This window comes from Panthera onca, chromosome A2, assembly GCF_046562875.1.
Source record: "Panthera onca isolate mPanOnc1 chromosome A2, mPanOnc1 haplotype 2, whole genome shotgun sequence".
Taxonomy (NCBI): domain Eukaryota; kingdom Metazoa; phylum Chordata; class Mammalia; order Carnivora; family Felidae; genus Panthera; species Panthera onca.
The window spans coordinates 7,276,693-7,299,532 of NC_138340.1; the positions used below are offsets into that span (position 1 = coordinate 7,276,693).

General features: G+C 42.5%; 2 protein-coding genes and 2 pseudogenes across 2 annotated transcripts; 1 reads left to right on the forward strand and 3 right to left on the reverse strand.

Moving 5' to 3' along the window:
* Positions 1 to 264: 264 nt before the first annotated feature.
* On the reverse strand, positions 265 to 5,354 carry LOC132674342 (zinc finger protein 639 pseudogene; annotated as a pseudogene).
* Positions 5,355 to 10,064: 4,710 nt separating this feature from the next.
* Positions 10,065 to 11,021, reverse strand: LOC132678157 (olfactory receptor 7D4-like). The gene has a single exon (XM_060630148.2). The coding sequence runs from the start codon at positions 11,001 to 11,003 to the stop codon at positions 10,065 to 10,067; it is 939 nt and encodes a 312-aa protein (XP_060486131.2). The 5' UTR covers positions 11,004 to 11,021.
* Positions 11,022 to 12,750: 1,729 nt separating this feature from the next.
* Positions 12,751 to 13,410, forward strand: LOC132678156 (small ribosomal subunit protein eS8 pseudogene; annotated as a pseudogene).
* A 7,361-nt stretch (positions 13,411 to 20,771) lies between these two features.
* Positions 20,772 to 22,611, reverse strand: LOC132662991 (chromobox protein homolog 3). The gene has a single exon (XM_078443458.2). The coding sequence runs from the start codon at positions 22,485 to 22,487 to the stop codon at positions 21,936 to 21,938; it is 552 nt and encodes a 183-aa protein (XP_078299584.2). The 5' UTR covers positions 22,488 to 22,611; the 3' UTR covers positions 20,772 to 21,935.
* Positions 22,612 to 22,840: the final 229 nt, after the last annotated feature.

Sequence of the window (22,840 nt, forward strand, 5' to 3'; positions counted from 1 at the left end):
ATAGCGTACCCATATTTGGAATATGGTCAATGTAACACTGTAACACCTGTGTATGTTGACAGATGCTAACTACACTTACTGTGGTGACCCTTTCATGATGTGTATGTATATCAAAGCGTTATGTGTATGCCTGCAACTAATCCAGTATTGTATGTCAATTATTCTTCAATAAAAAGAGAAACATCGTTTTCATGTGCATCATCAAATGTGTTTTATGTATCTATAGAACTGGTCATCTCGGTTGCCATGTTAAAGTTTCATCTTTTATTTGAGAGAGAGAGAGCGCGGAGGAGGGTCAGAGGGAGAGAGAGATCATCTTAAGCAGGCTCCATGTCCAGTTTGGAGCCCAAATGGGGGGCTTGATCTCAGGGCGGTGTGATCATGACCTGAGCCAAAATCGAGTCAGATGCTTATCCAACTGAGCCACCCAGGCACCCCTAATGTTTCATCTTTTACTGTACAAACATTTGTTTTTTTAAACATCCCCATAAAAACTCAAATTTATTATTTTACATTAACATTATGGAAGTTAAAGAAAGTAATCAAGTTGTCTCATGGACTTGAAGGTGACTTCTTAATTCTCTCTCACTTCCTAAACCCCATAAAGCAGTCACTACATTTATAAGGTAAGTCAGCTTAGTGCTTGAAATCTAGATGAATATTAAGTTCTTCAGTTGGTCTTGTCGAATATTCACCATATTGACATAAATTAACCCCTTCAGATAAATGTGAATTCAACTGTTTGCAATATTCTAGCATCCTTGAAAAGCCTTTCCCAGTCATCACAAGCATGAGGAGAAATTTAAGTATCTCTGTAGCAACACACCTGTTAACATTTGCCAGAAGTCTCCTCCGAAAACCACATACTTGACAGACAAAGAAGTTTTTACATTTGTCAGAGGTAATTTTGCTGAAGAGGCTGTAGCTGTCCATCTTCTCCGCGGTTATATTTATGATTAACTCTTTAGTTATGTCCACTTACCACATGGGTGTGGACGTCTTCTGGATCGACTGTTTCATGCTCACAAAACTGACACAAGTACCATTCATCACAGCTGTGCTCCCGGAAATGTAGGTCGAGGTCACTGCATGAGGAGAACTGTACATTGTGCAGCTCACACCAATAAAGGTGGTCAATAAAATGGGTGTCTGCAGTGTGCTGGCTGAGGTTCTCAAAAATCACTGTTTTATAGTCACAGTATCAATAAATGTAGGGCTCGTCTTCACGCAGTTTGCATGTTCGATCAGAAGCACATTGGGAGAGGGGCGCCTGGGTGGCGCAGTCGGTTAAGCGTCCGACTTCAGCCAGGTCACGATCTCGCGGTCCGTGAGTTCGAGCCCCGCGTCAGGCTCTGGGCTGATGGCTCGGAGCCTGGAGCCTGTTTCCGATTCTGTGTCTCCCTCTCTCTCTGCCCCTCCCCCATTCATGCTCTGTCTCTCTCTGTCCCAAAAATAAATAAAAAATGTTGAAAAAAAAAAAATTAAAAAAAAAAAAAAAAAAAAGAAGCACATTGGGAGAGAAACTGTCCTTGCATGCTTGACACACATCTGAATCAGTACACTTATGCTTCAGGATCATATGCTGATTTAAATCAGGAAAATATTTGCTGATCGGGTTTTGGGAGTAATGGTGGGGTTCAGAGCCAACAGTCAAGAAAGACTTCTGGAAGATGTCTTTGGTGCAAAACAGTGATTTTATTAATGCACAGGCACAAGACCCATGGGCATGAAGAGCTGTACTGGGGTCGTGATGGGTAACTCATTATATATCCTCAGGTTGGGAGGGGGTCAGGGATAGAGAAAGTCTCTAAGGTATTTTGGAAGCAAGGTTTCCAGGATCTTGAGGGGCTGGTTGTTGTTAGGAAAACATCATTTATTACTGTTAGTAAAACCTCAGCCATGAGAGCCTTCAGATGTATATCAGGGGCCATATGCTTGGAGTGTAATTTCCAATATATACTCAGGGGTTAAAGAAAAAGGAGGTTTGCAAAGGAATTTTTATGTGTTTAAAGAGACTCACAGGATCCTGGTTGGGGCGGGGCAAACAGGATAATGTTAAGCCAAGATACCCTTTTGCCCCTAGCAAAGTGTCATCATCAAGGCAGCTGAGCTCCTAGAGGGAGGTCACTCTGCCTGTTTCAAGGACTTGTCAGTGGGCTGTTGGCCATAAGGGAATTTAATTTTTTTTAAATTTTTTTTAACGTTTATTCATCTTTGAGAGACAGAGCATGAGTGGGGAAGGGGTAGAGAGAGGAGACACAGAATCCGAAGCAGGCTCCAGGCTCTGAGCTGTCAGCACAGAGCCTGACGCGGGGCTCAAACTCACGAACTGCAAGATCATGACCTGAGCCAAAGTCAGATGCTCAACCGACTGAGCCACCCAGGTGCCCCGGGAATTTGATTTTTCATTTGCCTTAGTTTCCCACATCACCATGGCAAGCACTTAAACCCCCCTTACATCTTGATGAGGGTGATATTAGGGCTCCAGGAAACAGAGTCTATAGGTTTCTAGAGATTAGGCTATGGATAAGATTGCCTTTTTCTTGCAGTTTACTAAGTTATTTGTAAACTGAAGGAGACCCCTGTCAGTTTAACCATTTGTTTTCTGTCCTTTTCCTTTGCTCTTAGGCAGCCAGGAGTGTCTGAGGACCATCACACATATCCCACCTGGGGGAGGGGGGGGAGGGGAGAGGTGCTGTTAGCCTGTACTTTGCCCTCAGCTTGCCTTATGCTCCCTCATTACTGTTGAACTCACAAAGTTCATATTTCTAGATGCCACTGCTATTAGCTCTCAGTAAAGGCTACTTCTGCTGGGCCATCACATTCAAAGCTTGGCTCTTGCCAAGAATTTTGGAAAGCTTAGCTGGAGTCTCCCCTTCAGTTTGGTTGTGGAGACTATCAAGGAATTGTTTTCTGTCTCTATATCATAATCTTCAGAAATTGCATGCACTTCTGCAGCAATTGGAACATCTTCAGCAGTGTGAATTTCTATAGGACTCTGCTCTTGAGTTTGTTGGTTGACTGATTCAGGTTGTAAAGGACAAACATAGCTAGCCTCCTGTAGCCCAAGAGTAAACTATGACCTGTGTAAGCTTAGAAGGACCACAGAGTGTGAGATGCTGAACCAGTGTTTGTTTTGGGCTTTCATAGAAGTGTTTCTCCTGTTCCCAAAATATTAGTTCTGCTTAAAACCACATTTGCTGAGTTACTGAGAGATGAAACTCCCTCTTAACTGCTTGTTTGAGCTTCTGTAAACCTGCTTGGCATAATCACCTTTCCCCATTCTCAGGCACCACATTCTGTTCCAACTAGATAGAAGACTAATATTGTAAACAACATGCTTCAGCATTCAACTAGCTAGAGTCAACAAGTTATATTTTAAAATTCTTCAGGACTGTGTGATTGGTGCCCGCCTCATATTTTAAAGACCTACAACACTGTGTGATTGGTGCCCGCCCTTTCAAACTGCCACCCTTTGCAACCCGAGTGGTCGATACAGCCTTTATGAGACATTCCCAAAGCTTGTTCGGGGCCAGACTTTCGGGACCTGTTGTATTTCCCTGTCTGGCCCGGCCATAATAAACTTGTTTTGATCCTGTTTTTGCTTTCCGAAGTTCATAAGTGATCACGACCTGTTAGTGTCAGGCGTTGGGCGGGGTCAAGATAGGAGTTAGAGTCAAAAAGAATTTTTGCAGGTTAAGGCTTTGTCGGGAACTAAGGTTCGGGGCGAGGTTCCGTGACTCAAGGAGTGAGAGGAGTCAGGGAAGTCGCCCCAGATATGGTGGGGTAGGGTTTTTAAGCTGCAGCAGTTCCGGGTTTAGGTTCGGGTGGGTCTTTCTTTCGTGCCAGGTTGTGCTGTTGCTCGGTAACTGGTTGACCTTCAGTTCGTTCTGGCGAGTTGCTCGGGGCTTTCCGTTGTGCTGGCGCTCGGTGATTGGTTGCCCTTCAGTTTCTTCCGGCGCGCTGGCGAGAGGGCTGTCCCCTTCCAGGGACATCCTAACACGACCTACAACAAGGTGAGTCACACACTCTTCACAAATTTCAGTATCAGCAGATTTTTTTTTTTGTGGGGAAGGCAGTGTGGTCTAGAATTCTAAGTAGAGGACTGGGAGCCAGGTAGTAATGGTTTTTCTTTCTGGCCTTGATTCCATCTGTAAATTTTAGGAAGTCATTTGATGTCCCTCTCTCAGAATCATCATTTTTGGTGTCAAAATAAGTTTGGTTGTCTCATGGAACAGACACCAAAACAATGGCCAGAAAAAATTCCATTGAATCCATCTGCAATTCTGCAGTTTTTACAAGACTATCTGCACTTCCTGCTTGGATTTAAAAAGTCTCTTCAAACTGTAGATTTTATTCAGATTTTATAATTTTCTTCTTAAACATATTTAACGGCATTTAAATCTCTCATCCGAATGGAATTTATTTTGACACGTAGTGTGTGATAGTGGATCCGGCCACATTTTTTTCCTCCAGAGAACATGGCTAATTGTTTTAGGACGACTTATTGATAAACCGTTTGGCACACTGAATTGGAATTCCATCCTTATTTAAAAAACAATTATTGTAATTTTTTTAATGTTTATTTATTTTAGAGAGAGAAAGACAGAGCATGAATGGGGGAGGGGGGGAGAGAGAGAGAGAGAGAGAGAGAGAGAGAGAGAGAGAGAGAGAGAGAGAATCTGAAGCAGGCTCCAGGCTCCAGGCTCTAGCTGTCAGCATGGAGTCCAACGCGAGGCTCGAACTCACAAACTGTGCGATCGTGACCTGAGCCAGAAGTCGGACACATTGGTTTCGAGAACTCTTGTGTACTAGTAATATATTAATATATTTATGTATGTGCGTTACGCACTCTTGATTATGGTAGCTTTATATGTTTTAACGTGTCATGGTAAATATATAACGTTAGGTAATATTTGTTGTATGTTATGCGGTAGGTGTTCAGCTTGGCCTTCTTCACAGGTCAGCTGGTAGTGTATGCAGACAGGTGGGATTAGTATTAGGGTCTGTGCGTTTGAAGGAGCAAACACTTCTTTCCATCTAATTTAGAGGCTTCTTTCACTACATAAAGATCTTCTGCTGGGTTTCAGGGATGGTGGCTTTGCCTCTGGGATCATAGTTGAGTGGGGTTGGAGCCATGTGATACCACAGCTCCTGGATCTGTAGAAGGGCCTGTGGTTGGAAATCCTATTAATAAGGAAAAGGACCTTATCTGGGTCCTGGGAAGACAGGACTGCCTCCAGGACCTTGGTCAGGGCTGGCACAGGGTCTTCAGGGTCCACAGGTGGCAGTGGTGGGGTTTTGGAGTGGTGGGGGGTCCAGAGCCTATTTCCAAGAAACAATTCTTGAGACATCTTGGTGCAGAAAAAAGTGGTTTTATTAAAGCACAGGGACAGGATCCATAGGCAGAAAGAGCTGCACTGGGGTTGTGAAGAGTGGCAGGTTACATACTGTGGAGTTGGGGGAGGTAAAGGCAAAAGGAGGGCCTCCTGAAGGACTTTTACGTGTTAAAGAGGACTCACAAGATGCCAGGGGTCTTGCTATTGTCAAGCTAAGGTTGTTTTCCCTCTAGTAATGCGTTAACATTAAGACAGTAGGAAGTTGCTGGAGAACTGTTATACTCTGTATTTGCCTCAAGCATTTGTTACTGGGCTGCTGGTTATAAAGAAATTTAATTTTACCTGTCATCTCCTTCTTGCCTTTGTTCCCCCTATCACTTTGGAGGGGAGGGTGATATCAGGGCTCTAGGAAACTGAGTACACAGGTTTCTTGAGATTAGGCTATTGATAAGATTGCCTTTTTCTTGTAACTTACTAAGACATTTGTAAACTAATGGAGATTCCTGTCCTGTTTGACTGTGATCTGTGTCAGTTAACCATTTGTTTTCTTTCCTTTCCTTTGTTCTTGGGCAGCCAGGAGTGCCTGTGGAATATTACACACATCCCACCTCGGGGTGGGGGGAGGGCAGGGTTTGGTGGGGGGGGTGTTGTGCTAGCTTGTGCTTGACCCTTAGCTTGCCTTATGGTCCCTCATTAGCTTGGCTATTTTCCCAGTTGTGTGGAAAGGTATGGCTCTCTCACTAGCCATGTGTGAATAGCTCCACAACGCAGCTCAGAGGGGCTGCAGCCATGTCACAAGCTGACTTAGGTTCCACATCCATGACCGAGTCCTGTAGGCCTGCCTCAGTGGGCACTGATGGATGGGGCTCCCCCTCGGTCCCTCTGTGGGCATGATTCTTCCTACATCATGGCAAAGAGTCTGGACCTGGGTTGTGGGCTGCTTCAAAATCTACAGGGACACAGATGGACACCAGTCCTTCTGGATTCCTCTGTGGGAAGACCACAGCTGAGAGAGACTAGAGCTGGGTCATAGGCTGGCTGTTCAAGGTCTGCCTCTCAGAGTGAGGTCAGCAGATCTGTTACCTGAGGCATGGGTGGATGTGTCTCCTTCCAGGGCCTGAGGGATTTTGCTGGTGCCATGGGCAAATGGGGCTGTAGCCAAGTCCACATGGGGTTATGGCTGTTTCCAGGTGTGTACCTGGGACCACGGTCAGTGAACTGACCACCCGGGCACAGGTCTACTTTTTCAAAATGCCCCTTTGCATTCTCAGGTTCTTCTGGGATCTTGCTGAAACTCCCACAAATGGGGTGGGGGGGGGGGGGGGTCTCTAGAATTTGGAAAAGGCAAGGAAACAAACTTTCTCAAGCACCTCCAGAGAGAAGCAGCCCTGCTGATGCATTTTAGACTTCTGACCTCCAGAAATATAAAATAATAAATGTGTGTCATTTTAAGCCACTCCGCTTAATGGCAACATGTTACAGCTTCAAAAGGAAATTAATACACCTCTCTTCCAAAATCTGCCCACTTTATTGCCACTGGCTAGGTCACAGCCTCATCATTCATCATCTCTCCCTTCGACCACTTCAACCATCTCCTAACTGTCCCCTCTGCCTCCACTTTCTCCCACTCAGAGTAATCCTAAGGTCCTCATGCTACACCTGTGTTTACGCATGGCGCCAGTGCTCCATTGCTTTCAAATCCTTAATATGTCAAAGTAGACTCTCAATAGTCTGTCCTCCGTCCACATATCTAGACTTATTTCCAGTAACTCAGTCATCAGTTCCGTATACCCTCCTGAAACGCCTCGGTCTTGAATTTCTCCATGTTAATGTGTATGTGGTTCCTTTCTCCTCTAGTTCCCACTCTCCTCTCTACTTCCTACCCAACCCATTCTCCAGTTAAACTTCTAGTGATCATTTGGTGCTCAGTGCTCAGTGTATTCTCCCACAAGAAGTTTTTGCTGAATCCCAAGTGTGGGTGATGATGTGGAAAATGTGGATCACCACTCATTTCTTGGGGGAATGCAAAGTAGCGAAGCCACTTTGAAAAAGCAGTTTAGCAGATCCTGACAAATGAAATGTAAATTTACCGTGTGACTCAGTAATTACACCATGAGTTGTCTACCCCAAAGAAATGAAAACACGTGTCAACACAGAGACACACATGCAAAAGTTCATCCATCATAACCCCAAACTGGAATATCCAAGTGTCTACCAACTCTGGATAAATAGGGCGACATTTATTTATACATGTGAGTATTATTCTGCAAACATAAGAAACAAAATGCTGATATGTGTTTTCTACATAGATAACCCTCAAAAATCGTTACGCTAAGTGAAAGAAGCCAGAATCAAAAGACCACATATTATATGATTCCATTTACATAAAATATCTAGAAAAGGCCAATTTATAGAGACAGGAAGCAGATAAGGCATTGCCTAGGACTAGGTGGGAGTGGACATTAACTGCAAATGGAGACAAGGGAACATTTTGGAGTGTTAGAAATGTTCTAAAACTGCATTGTGGTGATGGTTGCATAACTCTCTGTTTACTAAAATTATTGAATTTACATTTTGAATGGGTGAATTTAATGGTATGCAAATTATACCTCAATTTCATTAAATAAATTTAAAAAATTTTGTTAACATTTATTCATTTTTTGAGAGACAGAGCACAAGGTGGGAGGGGGAGAGAGAGAGAGACAGAGAGAGAGAGAGAGAGAGAGAGAGAGAGAGAGAATCCGAAGCAGACTCCAGGCCCCAAGATGTTCAGCACAGAGCCTAACATGGGACTTGAACTCATGAGCCATGAGATCATGACTTTTGCCAAAGTTGGACACTTAACCTACTGAGCCACCCAGGCACCCCTCATGAAATAAATTTTTAAATATTTTCTCTGGAATTACTCAAGATGACTTGAAAACTTTTTACCTTTCTTTTCATCAGGTTCTTTTATACACCAACATTATTATGCTCACCACTCCGTATTACAATCATGTTTACCTCTTTGGTCCCCTCCTCAATTTGTAGGGACAAATTACAAATTAGACAATAATTACACACTGCTAGAAACTTACTGGAATCAAAGTGAATTGAAGCCACCCCAATATTATTGAAAAATTATTATTTTTTTCAGTAATTTCAAGATCTAACTATATATGTATGTATATATATCTATATCGATATTGGTATCGATATAGATATAGATATATCTCCAATACTTGTTTTTTGTTCAGTTTGGTTTTGTCCCAAAACCACAAATTCCAACTATGATATTGTTTTAATTCCCTTCACAGTCTTTACCACCTGACTTCATTAGGGGTCCTCAGAAACAGACACTGAGCCAATGATTCATGTGCAAGTGCTTTACTGGGAGAAGTAAGGAACAAGGACATGGGTTAGAGACAGGAGAAGTGATACAGGGAACAAAATATATCCAATAAAGCATACCGTAAGTCAGCTCCCACAACAAGTGAGCAGAGTTTTCATCCTGTGGGAAAATACTGGAAATTGGCACAAAATGGAAATATGAGAATTATCACAGCTAAGGAGTAAAGAAGATGATATACCTCACACCTCTCCATCAAGATCTGTCCATGCTGGGGCATACTTCCCTGTTACTTCTACCCCCATGCACCTGTTGCTGAACATTGGCAGTCATAACATTGTTATGCGGTGGAGAAAGTAAAAGGATCCCGGGGAATGAAGGAGAAATGCTGATATCTTCTACTACTCCATTCTTCACTGCAGACTCATTTCTATCAAAATTCTTTTTAACAAGTGAAGTGAGTTCTGAATACAATTCACAAGTGTGTAACTACAACTCCTGATAATACCTACTATGAATAGTCTCCCCCCAAAATAGTCTTAGTCTATTGTAATCATTATTACATGTTTTAGGATCTTGGGGGCATATCTTAAAACCACAATAATGGGGAAATAAAGGTCCAATAGAACATGAAATGGGCAGAGAACAAGAAGGAAGGAAGGAAAGAAGGCAGAAGAAAGACAAATATGAGGCAATATCTCAGTGATATCCTATGCAATATGTTACCTACAAACCTGAACAAATGAGGTTTCAAATCAAGATCCCTACTCTTAAAGTTGAAAATCCACATCAGTGTTTTCAGGAACACTAAGATAGCAAACTTAGGAGCATGGGATCATATTCAGGTTTCCATGTTGGGATCCATCCCAATCTCAATCTTTTTGAAAAAGAGGGAAAATATCTTAAGTAAATGTCAAATACATAAATTTACAGATGTAGATCAACAAGCACAGTCTTGATATGGCAAGCACTTTGGTTATGACTATTGTATGGTTTCCATTCTGTTTCCCCCAGGGAGAAACAACTTACACCCAAATTAAGGTGAAGGATGTCAGCATTTGAGAAGACAGTTTTGGGAGGAAACCATGCAGGCACTTGCTATAAGTGCTTCACATCAAGTATTAAAAATCTCAGGAATGACTGTAGGAAAGCTAACCAAAGATAGAATGTTATGGGCTGCAAACGGAAGACAAACGAAAAAAGGAATTACTGAAGAGATTATTGAGAAGAAACTAATACAAAACCAAAACCAAATGAAGGCAAAGTCATGGGGACTTTGAGAATAGAAGAAGTGAGGCATGTCTTTTAGGGGAGGAAGAAAACCAAGAGATTTATATGCACAATTATTTGCCTTTTGGAGCTCACAATGTCTACTTGGTTCTGAGGCCAGTGGCCCATCATGGACAAAGGGCTCCACGACTATGGAGTCTTCTCAGGGCCCCCTTCACATCCTTGTTCCTGAGGCTGTAGATGAAGGGGTTCAGCATGGGGGTGACCACAGTGTACATCACTGAGGCAACTGGGATTCTCTGGGAAGAATGGATCCCAGCAGGACTGAGATAGAGCCCCAAGCTTGCCCCATAGTACAAGGAGACCACAGAGAGATGTGAGCCACAGGTTGAAAATGCTTTATATTTTCCTGCTGCAGAGGACATTCTCATTAAAGAGGAGACGATCAGAGAGTAGGAAAAGAAGATCCCAGTCAGAGGAAACACACCCAGTATGGCAGTCGACACATACAAGAAGATATTATTGATACGAGTGTCAGAGCAGGCTACCTGGAGAATCTGAACCACTTCACAGAAGAAATGTGGAATTTCCGTACCTGTACAGAAGGTCAGCCGCCTCACCAGTAGGACATGAATCAGGGAGACCCAGAAAATGATGAGCCAACACACCAGAACCAGCAGGCCACAGAGTCGTGGGTTCATAATTATTGTGTAGTGCAGGGGGTGGCAGATGGCCACAAACCGGTCATAGGCCATCACGGTCAGGAGGAAACCATCCATTCCAGCAAAAATCATAAAAAAATACAGCTGAGTGAGGCATCCAGGGTAGGAGATGTCTTTGCTCTGTGCCTGGATGTTTACCAGCATCTTCGGGACAGTGGTGGAAATGAAACAGATGTCAACAGAGGACAGGTTAGAGAGGAAGAAGTACATGGGGGTATGGAGGTTGGAGTCAGAGAGGATGGCCAGGATGATGAGCAGGTTTCCTAGCACAGTGACTAGGTACATGAACAGAAACAAGCCAAAGAGGAGGGGCTGCAGTTCTGAGTCATCTGAGAGGCCCCGGAGGAAGAATTCTGATACTCTGGTATGGTTTCCTGCTTCCATGTGTCTGATGTGTCTGCTAGAGAAGGAGTGAAAAGAAATATTTAGTGCCTACCCAACTGGGACATCAGCCAGTCATTACCTTTATAATACCATCTTTAAAAATTTTTTAACGTTTATTTTTTTTTGAAGGAGAAAGAGAGCATGAGCAGGGGAGGGGCAAAGTGAGAGGGAGACACAGAATCCGAAGCAGGCTCCAGGCTCTGAGCTGTCAGCACAGAGCCCAACGCAGAGCTTGAACTCATGAACTGTGAGATCGTGACCTGAGCCAAAGTCAATGCCGACTCAGTCAGTAACCGACTGAGCCACCCAGGCGCCCTTCTAATACCACCTTTAGGTGGACATCCTTCGCCCTCCATTAGTTCTTCCAAAGGTAAGATTCACTCAGTCAAATGGTAGCTCATTTCCAATCTAAATGTTCTTAGGTATCCTTTTAAAAATTTAGCAGACATCTCTTTTTATCTCCTATTCACTGGTCTAATTCTACTTGAAGCCATGTACATAAACCAATTTCTTCTATGACCATTCAAAACAACTGAAGACATTGAATGTCTTTCTTTGATAATCTCCACTATTCAAAGACCTGTATACTAGTTACTCAATGTGTATTCTCAAGTCAAATCGCCTTAATTTTATGCTTCATATCAATGTGACATAGCTATTGTCTTATTATTTTTCATTCTAAATATGTGGTTATGGATATTAACTTCTTTGAGGATTCAAAGGGCTCGTGTGCAGTAAATAAATGATAGTTTTTTGGTCAATAAATGATAGCTTTTTTAAATCAACCTATTCCTTCTTACTTTTGATACACAACTCTCCCAAAATACAGCATACAGCTGTGGTTTAGAACATAGGATCTGAGTCAGACTTGCTGGGATAGAAATTTGGTCTACCAACTTACTCTCTGTGTGACCCTGAGAAAGTTAATCTCTCATAGCTGCAGATACTACACCCCCCCTACATGGAAGTGGTAAGTGTTCCCTACACCATAAGCCTGGTGAGTGAAGTAAATGAGATGATGCATGTAATGTTTCTACTGTGATGCTTGTGACATTCTGTGGACACTTGATAAATGTGAGATTCTGTCCTTACCATCACTATGGTCTGTCTGTCTGTCTTATATGGCTATTGCTTATCAATATTAAACTGAGAGAGCCATCAGAGATGGAACTCGGATCATTATAAACACAGCAGGCTTGGTAGCTCTTTTGAACACCATCAAGTACTTCTTATTAATGAAGATCCTATGCCTCCCTCTTTCAAATACCATCTGCCAAGTGGACTCATCCAAGAACAGGGAAGAGCAGGTGGACTACATAGATTTTAAAAAAAGGTGAAACAAAAGCACACACACATTAAAGCAAAACACGAAACTTGTATGGGAGCGTGTGCTCATGTGCACTCACTCTAGAGCAGGGGTGTGTTATATTAAAACTTAGCACTTTAATTGTGGAAAAATAATCAATAGATTTCATCAAAAATAGCAAAAATTGGGGCACCTGGGTGGCGCAGTCAGTTAGGCATCTGACTCTTGGTTTCGGCTTAGGTCATGATCTCCCAGTCACAGGATCAAGCCCCACATAGGGCTCTATGCCACCCTGGGCCTGGAGCATGCTTGAGATTCTCTCTCTCTCTCTCTCTCTCTCTCTCTCTCTCTCTCTCTCTCCCCAGCTTATGCATGCTCTCTCTCCCTCTCTCTCAAAAAAAATTAAAAGATTAAAAAATATCTTTAACCCTTTCACAGCCAGCGCCGAGAGCTATGGGCATCTCTCGGGACAACTGGCACAAGCACCGCAAGACCGGGGGCAAGAGAAAGCCCTAGAACGAGACGTGGAAGTAGGAGCTGGGACGCCCCGCTGCCGACACTAAGATTGGCCCCCGCCGTATACCTGCAGTCCGAATTCGGGGAGGCAGTAAGAAGGAGCGTGTCTTGAGGCTGGACGTGGGGAACTTCTCCTGGGGCTCTGAGTGTTGTACGCGCAAAACAAAGATTATTGATGTTGTCTACAATGCATCCAACAACGAACTGGTCCGCACCAAGACCTTGGTGAAGAAACGTATCGTGCTCATTGATAGCACACAGTACCGGCAGTGGTACGAGTCTCACTATGCACTGCCCCTGGGCCACAAGAAGGGGGTCAAGCTGACTCCCGAGGAGGAGGAGATTTTAAACAAAAAACGATCAAGGAAAATTCAGAAGAAATATGATGAAAGGAAAAAGAATGCCAAAATAAGCAGTCTTCCGGAGGAGCGGTTCCAGCAGGGCAAGCTTCTTGCATGCATCGCTTCAAGACCAGGCCAGTGTGGCCAAGCAGATGGCTATGTGCTGGAGGGCAAGGAGCTAGAGTTCTATCTGAGGAAAATCAAAGCCCGGAAAGGCAAATAAATCTTCCTCCTTCCTATCTTCGGTCATGTAATAAAGGTGTTTATTATGCCCTGTAAAAAAAAAAAAAAAAAAGTATGGGGCGCCTGGATGGCTCAGTCAGTTGAGCGACTGACTAGGGCTCAGGTCGTGATCTCACGGTTTGTGAGTTCGAGCTCCGCGTCGGGCTCTGTGCTGACAGCTCAGAGCCTGGAGCCTGCTTCTGATTCTGTGTCTCCCTCTCTCCCTGTCCCTCCCCTGCTCATGCTCTGTCTCTGTCTCAGAAATAAATAAATATTAAAAAAAATTTTTTTAAGTGTATATATACATATTCATATATAAACTTCTATATATTCATAGAAGTTAAAAAATGTGTATATATATATATGTATATATATGGGTGGCTCAGTCGGTTAAGCATCTCACTTCTGCTCAGGTCATGATCTCAGGTTAGTGGGTTCCAGCCCCAGGTCGGGCTCTGTGCTGACAGCTCAGAGCCTGGAGCCTGTTTCAGATTCTGTGTGTGTGTGTCTCTCTCTCTCTGCCCCTCCCCTGCTCATGTTCTCTCTCTCTCTCTCTCTCTCTCTCTCTCTCTCTCTCTCTCTCTTTCCCTCTCTCTCTCAAAAATAAATAAACATTAAAAAAAATTTTTTTTAACTTAAAAGGCAAAGGGGTGCCTGGGTGGCTCTGTCAGTTAGTTGTTGTCCGACTTTGGCTCAGGTCATGATCTCACAGTTGGTGGGTTCAAGACCCACATTGGGCTTTACACGGACAGCACAGAGCATGCTTTGGATTCTCTGTCTCCCTCTCTCTCTCTCTCTCTCTCTGTGCTCCTCCCCTGCTCATTCTTTCTCAAAAATAAATAAACATTAAAAAAAAAACTTAAAAGGCAAAAACTTTAAAAGGCAAAGTTAACATGACAGTAAATGTTTACTTTATGCATGATTGAAAGAGGCCCTTGTTATTACTAATGCCTAGAGAGTGTGATTAATTAAAGAGAGAAACAATTATTGAGGACCAATTTTGTCTGGGGAGTTGCATAGAAAAGTCTTTTCTGAAATTGTATTCTTGAACTGCAAGAGTAAGGATGGGCAGTTGTTCATCAAGGGAAATAAGGAAAGGGCACTCATTTGGGGTGGAGGGAACAGAATGTGCACTTTCCTCATGGTTGGAAGAGCTTAGTAATGGAACATTTTTGAGAGGCCAGTGAGAAGGAGAGCAGACAGTGAGGTTCAGGACAGACAGAGCACGTGAGGAGCACAAGTGGAGCATCCTACACTATGCCTAAATGTGCCTCTCATGATGGTGATTTTATGTTTATTTGTGGGTCAGAGGTCATGACTATTTTTGCTCTCCGTTGTCTTTCTAGAGATTTACTAGGTGTTCAACACATGAAATGTTAGATGTATAATAATGACTGAAACCGAAAGTGTCCACTATAACACTACAAAGGAATCTTTAAGCTCAACATATGATTAAATGTAGACCAAAAAAAATAGAATAATAAGGTTAAATACAACACAGTCATACCTCTTTAAAAAGAGTAATATATCATAAACAAGTAACACAAGTATTTCAGGAATGGAAAGTTCCTTAATGCTAGGGTGTTTGCTAAAAGTATGCATCTCAAAAATAGAGAAATGAAGAGGAATCATAACCATAATCACAATGGAAAAAGTATTTGAGAAAATGTAACAGGCATTACTGTGGTTAGCTGCCTGGAAAAAGCCTCTTGCTACATGAAGAAACTTCGGTCAATTTCTTAACCGGAAAAAGAATAGTTGTTTAAAATTGCAGCCAACAGGGTATTCTACATTAAGACACTAAATTATTTCTGTTAAATTTGTGAGCAAGCCAAGACAGTTTACTCCAACTTCAATCAGTCAATATTCTCTTGAATATTCATATAGATGAGTAAGAAAGTTGGGGAATGGATATTAGCCTGAATACCGAATGCCAGAAATAATTACATTATTTGTAGGTATATTTTGGACACTAAAGGAAAACAACAACACAGAACTAGTAAGTGCTATCAGTAAGTCAAGTCTGCCAGGAAAAACAGGGAATATAATAGAAAAATCCAATCACTTGAGGGACAAAGAAGGCAAATAATGCATAACACACTTCGAATGAGTGGGTAATGAATAAATGATGGGACAGGAAATCAAACAGGAACCTAGAATTCATGGGAAAGAATAGAGAAGAGGAGACTCACTGGAAAATAACTCCTATTGGAGAGAGGCTCTAGTTTCTGGAAGAGTGAAGGAAACATAGCAAGAGCTGGAAAGACTGGTTTAAGTAGCAAGTAAATCGCCTTCAAATTACAGAGGCTTCAGCTTTGTTATGGGATTGTTCCAGTCCCATTATTCTAGAGGTAAACCCAATACTCACTTTCTCATCCCTTTTCCTCATACTCCTCCAGCCCTTACTGGGAAACAGTGATCTTACCCTCTCTGATTGTTACCACTGAAGATTTCTTTTCTTGCAGTTTGTCCCAGAAGAGCCCATTTGGGTTTTCCTCTAGGCTGCCATCAGAGAATTATAGGAAAGGGGCAAAAGGACATGTTATTATCATCTCAGTTACTGAATTCTCAAAGGTCCTCACTGAGTAAATTGTTCTACTGACTTTCCTCTTTCCAAACAATTCAGGTCCCTTGGGATACAGAGATGAAAGAATGGAAAATTTCCAGGCAGTCATGTCTATGTAAGCAACAGGGGGCCAAGATGAAGGTATTTTCTCAAAAAAAGAAATTTCTTCTTTCTGTGGTTTGACTTAAAATGAGAAAATATCTCCTAAGAAACATTTAATTCCTACAAGAACGAAAACCAGGAATCAACTTTATGGGATGCTCATTGTTGAAGAATCTTTGGAGATTTCAAAGGTCACTTAATCCACAGTGTCATGGAAGCAAAAGAGGTCCTTTCTGAACAAAAGCAGAGTAGCTAATAGTTTTTTGTTCTCTTTAAAGGACTAACAAAATGACTGAAAACATCCCTTGACATTTGCTAGAGACATGGAGGCCTTTGCTGATATTAGATAGGGCTTCATTTTTTACCTCTAAAGTAAAGAGGCTGTAAACAATCCAGTAGAGTGTGTTGACAAGTGAGTGAGTATTGAGGAAATAGAGGTATCAGTATATATCACCTATGAAATTTGTCAGGAAAGGTGAGGATAGAGGTAAAATAACACAGAAAAGAAATTGTGGAGTATGGCTATTTTAAAATTTTTTGTGAAAAAATTTGCAACAGGTTTAATTTCAAAGAGTATGGTCACGTTTTATAATGTTTATTTTTGAGAGAGAAAGAAAGAGAGAGAGAGAACATGAGCAGGGGAAGGGCAGAGAGAGAGGGAGACACAGAATCCAAAGCAGGCTCCAGTCTCTGAGCTGCCAGCACAGAGCCCTTCGGGGGGGCTTGAACCCATAAAGCATGAGATCAACACCTGAGCTGAAGTTGGACACCCAAACTATTGAGACACCCAGGTGCCCCCAAAGAGTATGATCACATTTAAAGCAGACATTTGCATTCAGCAGACATTCGAGCTACACAATTCACAGGATGCATATACACTCAATAGTCAATGACAATCATAACGTGCAGTATCTCCAATATATGGGATACATGGGTTCAGAAATCAAGCTTGTTAGTAGAAACAGCCCTGTGTGATGTCACTCCCAGTGAGCCACTTGGGCAGTATTTGCTTCAGGTCTCCTCAACTCAACCCTTAGCAGGTTAAGATGTCTTGAATCCTAAAAGGTAGCACTTCCAGCGACATGGCCAATGTCCTATTAAACCTGAAGCTATCCAGCTACCTGGCACTTGAGGTCCCTCATGTCAGAAAGAGGGGACATCATTTTGGCAGGGTTAATTGACCCTGGTCATCAGTGTCACTGTGTGAGCATGGCAATGGGCATGCTCTGGTACCCTACTGTATTCAGTGGGCGGATGGGAGCAGTCCAGCAACATCCTCAGAGCAAACACAGTGGTGGATACAGATGGCTGTCAGGCAGTTGTGCTTTCACAGCAAGAGACATGAGTGGATGGGTGAGGCTGCTTCCTTTGGCTGAGGGCAATTCTCTAAGAGGGCTGAAGACTGAGGGCTGTCAGATGGCTGCACTCTCTGAACCTGGGGAAGAAGCCTTTCATTCTGAATGGAAAAGTGAGGGACACAACAGGGTTTACTACAGTCCACCCCATCAGCATTTGGATCATGGCCTGCAACAACATGTACAGTGTCCATGAGAGTTTATTTGTGATGCATGAGGGTAAGTAGTTGGGAAGGACTGTCCTTAGAAAGTGGGAGCCATGCTGAGAACTGGAGGACTATAGGGTTACTGATAATACCTACTCCAGCTTTGATGCTTCATCTTGCTCATGTTCTGGCCATGGCCTCTTTTGGGAATACCTGTTTTGGGAATACCTGTTTTGGGTCCCTTGGAGACTAATATAGCCAAGGCCCAGATAGGGGGAGGCTTGCTTTGACCCTCTGTAAATTTGTTAAAGATAGCAGTCTCTCCCCCTATCCTTCTTAAAAATAATTTTATTTTATTAAGTTTATTTTTATTTATTTTGAGAGAGAGAGAGAGTGACTGGGAGAGGGGTAGAGAGAGAGGGATAGAGAGAGACCCCAAGCAGGCTCTACACTGTCAGTGTAGAGCCTGATGCGGGGCTCGAACCCACGAACCATGAGATCGTGACCTGAGCCAAAGTCGGATGCTTAACTGATTGAGCCACCCAGGCACCCCTCTCCCCTTTCTGACACATAGCTGGCACCGCAAAACCTAATTAAAGGTTAGCTGTCAGGTGCTTGTGAAACCTCTGAAACAGTTCCCACACACACACACACACACACACACACACACAAATAGCATCCTGTTGCCCTATAAAATTTGTGGAGTAGGGTCGGGACTTTGCAGAGAATAGCTGTGCAGGACCTGGATTGTCACCCGACCTGTCCCCCCATTTGTAAATTTCCCTGAATAAAACTGTATAAGTTGTATGGAGTCACCAGCTTTATTTTTGGGTCTCAAAGTGCCTTCTCAGTGAAGAGACACTCCTCCTCCCCCACTTTGAAACAAGGAGCATGAGTAATGCTGAGCCACGCATAATCTTGTCTTTCTGACCTGCTTCTCTGTAACCTAATTCTCACTCCCACTACTGCCATTAGACTGAACATGAGATCAACCCATGCCACTGCCAATGGAAATTATCTGTGGGGTGTTTCACAGGCACATCGGACTGAACCTTTCCACCAAAAAACTCAAGATCGTTCTTTTTTTTCCCACCCTCCTTCTTTCCTTCCTTTTCTCCTCCTTTCCTTCCTTCCCTCCTTTCCTTTTAACATGTGATACCAGAGAGAGCAACACCATCAACAACATCAACAAATCCCCACATGGAGCATCCTGGATGGTTAAGGAACAATAACATGATGTTAAAATAGGATTCCTAAATATTTTTATTAGCACTTAGCAGAAACTCTGTTATTACTCTTTATATATTAGTTTATTTTCTTTCTCCCAATTAAAGGTAAATTCTGTGAATAGTGGGCCTTTGTTTTGTTTCAAACATCATACAAGTTCATAGAATCCAGCAGTTAATAAATGTTTGAATCCACAAATCAGTCAATCACAACAATGCTAAGAGTAGAATGAGAAATGATTTGGGGAGTGCAGACCTGTGTCACATTCACTCTCCCAGTCTCTGCCTGATACTAGACATTACATACACAAACTGAATATTTGTCACCGGATGAAATGTGCACAGTGCGTTACCCTTTGAAAGAAATCTATTCAAGAGCTCCACCCCCACCCCCAGCCAGCCAAGCTTATAGACAAAACTCACAGGTGTCTGCACTTGGCCCTAACTCTGCTTTTCTTGGTCAGGTGCCCTACATTCTTGGAAAGTAGATCCCAACTACAAAACATATTCTTCTCTAGCCTGACCACAACCCACATCCCAGATGAGCCGTGGACAGAGCCCCTGGAAAACCTGCCACCCCCCCTGCTCTATGTGGCCAAGAGCTGAACCCCTCCCCATACCCATCCCGCCCTGCAACGGGCACAGCTGCAACCTTCCCACATCTTTCAAAACCCCTTAAAAGGCCCAGCCTGACAGAAATTTGGGTCAACATTTCTCTAGATGTCTGGCCCCTCTCCTCCCTTGGGGAGGGAATAAGCTCTGTCTTGCTGTTGCTCTACTCTTCGTGCAATTTTTTGCTACCCCCATCACTGGCCACCCTAACACCCTTTGTTTCTTTCATTAATCCTTCTGTTAATTTCAGAATGCCTTGTTTCTCTCATACATTTTACTGACATGGTACATTTAGGTTATTTGCCTCCTTAAAGCAAAACTCCATATTTAAAAGTAGTGTAAGTAGTGGAATATAATAAGAAACAAGAACTCTGGTCAAGATAGCAAGCTTCCCGCATGGTTAATAAAAAGGAATAATTACAGAAGGGCATATAACACACATCTTGGACAGTGTTGTGGGCTGAACTGAGTTCTCCCAGAATTCATGTTGAGATTGTGATCCCCAGCACCTAACAATGTGACTGTATTTGAAGAAACCCCTTAAAAGAGGTAAATTAAAATGGGTACATTAGGGTGAGCCTTTAGCCAATCTCACTGTAGGTCTTTATAAGAGATTTGGACACACAGAAACACACCAGGGGCATGCATGCACAGAGAAATTATCTGAAGAGGCAGCAGCAGGACAGGCATCTGCAAGCAAGTGACAGGGTTCCTGGAGGTACCAACCCTACTGGTACCCTGATCTTGGACTCCCAGCATCCACAATGACAAGGAAATTAATTCTGTTGATTATGTTCACTCACTATAGTATTGTATTATGGCAGCTCCAGCAAACACATACAGGCACCAATCCATACTTTCTTGTCACATCTTAGGCTTCAGCCATGTCTGCTGTAATTAGGTCAATGGAAGCCATGGAAAGTTTTGCACAGCTGCAGCTGGTCAGCACTTTGCCTCAGGCCCAAATCCCATACCTCCTGCTTCCTGCCCTGAATCTTCTGTGACACCACAATATGGGACACCTGAGGAATCTACTCTGTATTCATTGATGTGCAACCCAGAACCACAGGGGACATTAAATCTATCCAGGACCACCCTTGGCCAATAGAACTCATGTCTTTTTATCTACCAAGTGGCAAGTTCTGAGACACACTTCATAATTTATATCAGAAGGGTTTGGTGAGATGGGGCACCAGTCACCCATAGAGGGATCAAAATGATAATGATTCCTTTCATTGTCTTTCCTTCCTTCCCTGATTTACTCCCATTGTTCTGTATTCCTGCTCCCTAGGATCAAATTCTCCCCAAAAGCCTACCTGCACAGAGACTTTTTGATGAGGACCAGTTTTCTTTTTTTTTTTTTTTTTTTTTTTAAAGAATATAAAACTATTTATTGACCACTGTTTACCAGTATTTACAATAAAGTAAATAATATACAATTGGATAACATTCTGACTACAAAGTTATTGTTTTTCCTGGTTTCTGCTGAACCAGTAACTCAAATACTGAGAAGATTGAGCCTACATGTAAGGAATGAGTTGGGGTAAAGAAAAAACATGCAGGTCAACAATTTAGATTACAGAGGTCTGTCCCCCCATTTATTCCAGCAGGTGCTAAATTGCCAACATCTCTAACCATCTGATTATGATCAGGTTTCCATGAACAAGTTTTAAACATTCCATGAATCATGACCTTTTAGTCAGTGCAGCACAGGGATTTCAACTTCTTCAAAGGGAATGGTTCACCAGAAGGAACCTTTAAATGTCCACTAAGTTTTGCTTACCTAATTAAAACATACCAGGACTTGTCTGGTTTTTTTCATTTGGGTGGGGAGGTTATTGGTAGTGATAAAATTTTCCTTTCAGGAATCTTGCAAACAAACTTGCATTTGTGTGACTGCAGACATGGATTCTGTTACGGCTGCTTTCAAATTGTCCAATTTAAATTGCTTACGTTATATGTAAGCCCAATTAATTACAAAATTTGAAAGGTTAAGGCTTCAGGAACACTTTCAATTTAAGTGATTTCTTAGGTTGCTAAAAATGATGGCATCCCAGCAACGTGGGCTTATCCATGGTTATAAAATGCTGTTTTTATTTTGGGGAATGTTAAAAAAAAAAAAGAAAGAAAACGATTTACATATGTATTTTAAGTATATACACAAAAAACCCCCCAAATAAACAAAAAACCCAGAATGGTCCTTAGGCATATAGGAGTTAAACACAAATTCTGATTGAAGAACAACTATGAAGATTTCCCCCAACATTTAGAAAAGGTGTTCTCTAAAGCAGGGGAATAATATACCATGGTCTCAAATATCTTCTTTGATAAAGGAAGCAACTACAGAAAGCTTTTATTTGTTCAAAGTAACCAGTGCTATAGATGCAAAAAACCCCAACAACTCCCCCAATACTACTTCAAAACAAACATATCAAACTTGATTTTCATTAGAATGTTATTTTTTCACACTAATAAACCAAAAAACCAAGACCCAGATTTTATATATATATATAAATATATATAAAAAGCAACACAAACAATTATTGAGCTTCATCTTCCGGACAAGAATGCCAAGTTAGTCTCTCTTCATAAAAAGCAATTACAATCTGAGGACACTTCATATTTGCCTCTTTTGCCAGCACCAAGTCTGCCTCATCTGAATCTTTCCATTTCATGAGAAACATTAATTCTCCACTGCTGTCTGTGGCACCAATTATTCGTTCAGGATCAAGACCTCTGGCAAAGCCTCTTGGTTTATCAGCAGCATCTCTTTTCTTCTTGGATTTGCTATCATCAGATTCACTGTCAGATAAAGATTTTCTTTTTGTGCCATCTTTTTCTTTACCAGATTTTTGAGAATTAAGAAACGCTTCAATTAACTCTGGACAATCTAAATTTTCTTCAGGTTCCCAAGTATTGTCAGCATCTGTAAATCCCTTCCACTTCAGGAAATACTCCACCTTCCCATTCACTACACGTCGGTCCAGTACTTTTTCCACCACAAATTCTTCAGGCTCTGCCTCTTCTACTTTTTTACTCTTTCCATTCTGTTTCTTTCCCATTTTTTGCAATGTAGTTTTATTGGAGGCCATTTTTTATTGCAGACTTGAAGAGTTCACCGCCTCCGAGCTGCTCCGCGTCCCGGGTCTGCGGCGTCTCCGGCCCTGCGCGCCTCAAGCTCCAGCCACATCCGAGGGGGAGGGGGCTGGGGAGCTGCGCGCCGGGCAGCCGCTGGGGGGGGGTGGGGGGGGTGGGGGGGTGGGGGGTAGGGGCGATGAGGACCAGTTTTCAAAAAACACATCACAAGATGAAAGAAGGGTAGCCACATAGCATTTTGCTTAGGAAATACTAATAAATTTGTTAATGTTAATGATATAATACTAAACTATTAGCAACTATAATAACATGCCTCATTGTTTTATACCTCAGTGCCCTTGTGTATGCT